The 5,140-nt window shown below is 41.0% G+C and overlaps 1 protein-coding gene across 3 annotated transcripts in view; it reads right to left on the reverse strand.

The window, feature by feature from the left end:
• The window catches only part of si:dkey-283b1.7 (von Willebrand factor C domain-containing protein 2-like), a 35,582-nt gene extending 30,953 nt beyond the window's left edge, over positions 1–4,629 (reverse strand). For 2 of the 3 annotated variants that reach the window (XR_004947356.1, XM_024261490.2), the window contains exons 1-2: positions 4,239–4,629; positions 2,166–2,295 (exon numbers count right to left, since the gene is read on the reverse strand). Coding sequence is in view for 2 of the 3 variants with exons in the window: in XM_024261490.2 (XP_024117258.1) it covers positions 2,166–2,295; positions 4,239–4,592 (484 nt within the window). In the remaining variant the exon portion in view is untranslated. Of the gene's footprint in view, positions 1–1,118; positions 1,217–2,165; positions 2,296–4,238 lie in introns of all 3 variants that reach the window. The other variant, XM_036210806.1, reaches the window with a different exon arrangement.
• Between the last annotated feature and the right edge of the window lie 511 nt (positions 4,630–5,140).

Consider the following 5,140-nt stretch of genomic DNA (forward strand, 5'->3'; position numbering starts at 1 on the left):
ATATGCTTTTTACCATTGTTGTACCAATGTTCCCTTGAAAAAGTAGTAATCATTTTTAAACATTTGTTTGCTAAGTGTCTGCATTTGATTGAGCATGATGGTTAAAGTGTTCACCTGGATCATGGACCTGCAAAAGATCCTCAAACTCCCCTAGCCCAGTTTTCTATCATTCAACAGAAATCTGACATGGATCAAGCTGATCCCAAGGATGTGATAGCAAATCCTAGGTTTCTGCTGTACTCTGGGATAAGATCAAGAGAAACTAACAGACACACTCGGAACATGAACAATAGAAGATTGTAGTTCAGATGACACTCTGCATCAATTAGCAGAAAACAACAGCTCGACGTTGCTCTTCATGACAGATGGCCTGAAGTTCACCTGCTGCCAGATCCAACTGTGGAACGGAAACTCCGCTGATGTCCACACAGAAGCAACTCACCAACCATCTGTTGGTGGCGCAGTTACAGCCAAGTTGCAATGGTGGTGGAGGGGGTGCAATCCAAGTTTAAACTATTGACTGTATATAGGGACTGGACAGAGCGGCTGTGACCTAATGTGGTCCAGCAAAATTAAGCCAAATCTGTCACCATTTTTCCGTGAAACGGGCGCCATCATTTGGAGCCAGTCAACAGTGCAAAATGTCTTTAATCGGATCCTAAATCAGATAAGAATTGAACTGTGCACATGGCCCCTGAAAAACTTTATCTGATTATAACAAACATTTATAAACGCACACGTTCACATAACATAAATCATTTTGATATGCGCACAACTTTCTGAAATACTGCAAACAGGCAGAGAAGAAGAAATAGGGAATTGTGTTGTAAACAAAGCCGAGGCATTGAGTGAGATGATATTCTGAGCGTGCTTTATCAATATTATTATTATTAAGTGACTATTTGCACATAATTTTCCGTGCACCCAGGAATAAAACACTGACCGTATGGACCCGGAGGGAGGGTTAGAGTTAGACATTTAGCCTTGAATGTTCTAAAAATCTGTGCAGCAATGAAGCAATCTGCATCGTGGCTGCATGTCAATATGGGCATCACAACAGCCTTTCTTTTTTTTTTGTGGGCATGATTGGCAACACAAATTCACATGAGTGTTCGTACATTTTCAGAGGACTTTTTGGATCGTGGAGCGGCATTTCTGCCTCGAGCAGCCGACCGGCCGTTCGCACTCCAAAGCCTCCTCTGGAGCGCCACACCTTCTGCATGGAATAAAATGTAATGACACACAACCGGAATAAATTGTTTACACCCACAAGCGGATCAACGATCGGTATAACCCACCTATCTTGATCGGAAGGAAATTCTGATCCGTACAAATCAGAGACAAGTATGCCGAATGGGGTATTTACTTGATGCATTTTTATTCTATTCTATTTTCTGATTACTTGTGTCCATGTCAACACAGCTAGTCAGTCTGTCAGGTTTCGAAGGTAACTACTGCCACCAATCATGAGTGAGCTTATTGGAAGGCCACAAACCTTCCACTGAGAGCAGCTCAGGAGAATCTGTCAATCAAACATTTGAGGCGGGGCCAGCGGGCACCACATGCTTTTACTGAGGCATCTGATTGGCCAGTTTATAATTTAAATAACTTGCGATAAAGAAAAATGACAATGGAATGAAAATAGGATTAGAAAGAAAATGTTAATAAAATGTATCAGAACAAGAATGTTTATTCTGACCAATAAAATGACTGAGTAATAACTGTTTATTTCTCTATAGAAGTCTATGGAGTTTTGGCTTCTTAGGGCTAGCAGCTACTTCCAGTTTGGAACATGGGGGGAGGGGAGGTGTCACTCCCTCCAGTTCTATATACAGTCAATGGTTAAAACCCTGATAATATTTGTTCTATCTTAATCATCAAACAGAATAAAGAGAGCCTCCTTTTCAACCATGCACTAACATTTTTGTCAACAATCTAAAACCATTTCATTCTGGTTGCATTGTGTCTGTACCTATCTTTATGATTATATACTTATTTCTGATGTGTTCTTGGATTATGATGCTCTGTAATAAGTACTAAGTCTTTAAAGGGCCTTAAGGTCCTTTTGATCCATTTGAATATTTTTAAAAAAACAACATCTAAATAAACTCTTGATTGGTTGATCATTCACAACAAAAGGAAAACAAACGGGGATGGACTCCTACCGTCTCTGCAGACAGGGCAGCAGTGGTGGGAGTCGTAGGTGGGGTTAACACAGTGGGGGGCGGGGCAGTCAGAGACACTGCAGTACACTTCCCTGTTGGCCCCACAGCGGCAGCGCTCACACCTGGAAATCTGAAACAGACCAGGAGTACCTGTCACTCTTTCTCTTTGAGATTTCTTTCCACAGATTTTAACAAGTAAACGTTTTATTTTTAAATCGACAATAAAGACATAAATAATTTGCTTCGCACTCTCAAGTCCGAAAATGAATAAACACATTTAAGGCCCAACAGTAAAGAAGCAATATTTGAGTTCAGAAACTGAACTAGATGGACTCTGTGCAGTGTGGCGTACTTCTGGTTTAAAATAAGATCACTCGTCTATTTCTAGTTGCGCCTAACTGTATACATTGACTTAGTAAATCTCAGTATACTATTCCTGATGGCCCCCATCTGTTGTAGGTCCATAGAAAATTAGAACAGGATGGATGTGGCAGAGTTGCTGTATCCACCCGCTGATTGTCAGAAAGTGATGATGACATTTAAAAGCATCAACATATGATAGCGTTACTGTTTTCCTCTTTACGGCGGTATTCTTCTTAGCCACCGCAATCTTCTTTCAAACATCATTAAAGCTGCTAGATGACCTCCATTGTTCTTTTTCTAGTCGTCCGACTACAATGACCCGATGCTAACATCTACACCACACATGCACCATGAAAACAAACCGCTCAGAGGGAGCGAGGCTTCACTGAGCGGAAACGCTCGCCAGAAGTAACTGGACGGTACTGTATCATTCCTTACCAGACCGGACCGCTCAGTTTAAACAAGCCTCAACGCTCACCTCACCTGTCAGACTGCTTCTACCTCACACGGAAAATTACATTGACGAAAATGTAGAAACATTCTGTAATTGAAACACAACTAACAGGACAAAAAGATAATTAGATAAGTCTTTCAAGCCAGTTTGCATTGCCCCAAATAAAAGTGACGATGGTAGTCTACTATTTGCACATAAGATTCTAAATACTGCAGTCAGTGAATTTATTTTCTTGGAAACATGCAAATGGAGGAAAAATTAAAGTTAGGATTACAGTTCAGTACGGCTAGGGTAAAAGCACCAAATTGTTCCTGATCTCCACGCTAACGCGCTCTGTGACGGCTAACCGGACTCCATTAAATACTGCGAACAGTCACAGCGTTTAGATTTGGATTCTCATAAAATACATGAAACAATGCAGCAATCTGCATCTTGCCTGCATCTATTAAGTAACGCCAACATAAAATTCCATCAGCTTTAGACCAGATCGCTCGCAAATACATGTGAATAACATCAGCCTTAGCAAGTAAGCTTTGAAGTTTGCCACATATAATTTGGGATTTTATTTTGGAGTATCTTGCTAGAAAGACAATGTTCCTAACATCATTAACAGTGATTCTTTTAGCTCCAAAAGACATGTAATCTCCAAATACTCCAGTATTTCCATGTAAACAACAGTCCCAACCAGAAATGACTGAGTGGTCATGTACCAAACGCGGAAGTAGGTCGTGTAGATAGCCCCTACAGAAACTAAAGTGACAATGGAGCAGAATATGAACTCTAAACCAAATTAAAAGAATAACGAGGGTTCACAAACTAAACCAACACAGAAGCATATTCTGAACTCAGAAAATAAACCATATTGGGATCAAAATCTAAACTCAAAAACTGAGGAAGAACAGGGCCGTAATGCAAATGCTAGATCAATTTGGAAACTTAATCAGAGATCAAACTTAGAGTCCTGAGGATCTGACGGAACATAATAAATAAACAAACTATAAACTATACACTAAACATTTTAAGATCATTATCTACAACAGAAAAAGAACCTAAACTAAAAACCAAACCATATGGGGAGTGTAGTCTGAACCCACACATCATGAAAGTAAACAATCTTGTTTTGTTAATTAAAGCAGATTACAACGCATGATCAAAAATCCAGAAAGTAACAGCAGACAAGCATAAAGTAACCATGAACTCAATGAAGAATCTATACTGGAAAAATAATAGAAATTACAGTTTCTACTGGAAATTACCCTAAACTCCTCCAAGAGTCTGTAGCTTCTGCCTTGGTAGATGCACACGCGCGCCATAGATTCGCACATCGGGCAGCACGCCTTGTACCTGATGCGCGTGCACCGCGGATGGATGCGTGCACAGGTCGGCTGGATGCACACGGGACCATCATCGGTGCACGTGCAAGGACAAGCGCTGGGACTAGGATAGTAAATTTGTCCGATCACGTGAACGTATCCGTGGTCGTCCACGCACCACCTCCCGCGGTAGTCTCCGTAATCCAGGTCGGTTAGGGTGGAAATCTCCCCCGCTGCGCGCGCGAGCAGCACGCCTGAGATCACAATGAAGCGGAGCTGTTGCGCGTGACTTATCATGGTGAAAGTGAGCTGAGCTATTGCTGAACCGCGCGCCGGAAAAGCGCGCGCTATAGACGCGCGTGCGTTCTGAGCACTGCGTTTGAAGAAGGTCAGATGTGGTTCTGATTCAGAAAACTTGATAGAGAAACCCACAATTCACTGAAACGATAACAAGATAGATTATCTGTCAATCACGAAATAAAGTCTTTACTTGTAAGGAAAAAAAGCACATGGAAACCATCAAAGGACGTGAAGAATCTTCTCTAAGACAGTTTAGGTCAGGGATCACCAACGTCACCAGGTCACCCTTAAGGACCCCACAAGGGGCTCTCAGGTCTCTTCTAAAAATAACACAACTCACTTGTGAGCTGCATCTAAAATGACATTTTATTCTATTGCTATTTTTTATCATTATACTTGCATTTACATGGATCTAAAAACGAAAATGTCTCAAAAATATGTTCATGATATGAACTTTAGATACGTTTTAGTGACCTCTGATCTACTCCAGATCAAATATCTTCATTTTTTTTTTAAATGCTGCAGATTTGGTCAATAGTTAAATT

The sequence above is a fragment of the Oryzias melastigma genome, unplaced genomic scaffold, assembly GCF_002922805.2.
Source record: "Oryzias melastigma strain HK-1 unplaced genomic scaffold, ASM292280v2 sc00250, whole genome shotgun sequence".
Lineage (NCBI taxonomy): Eukaryota > Metazoa > Chordata > Actinopteri > Beloniformes > Adrianichthyidae > Oryzias > Oryzias melastigma.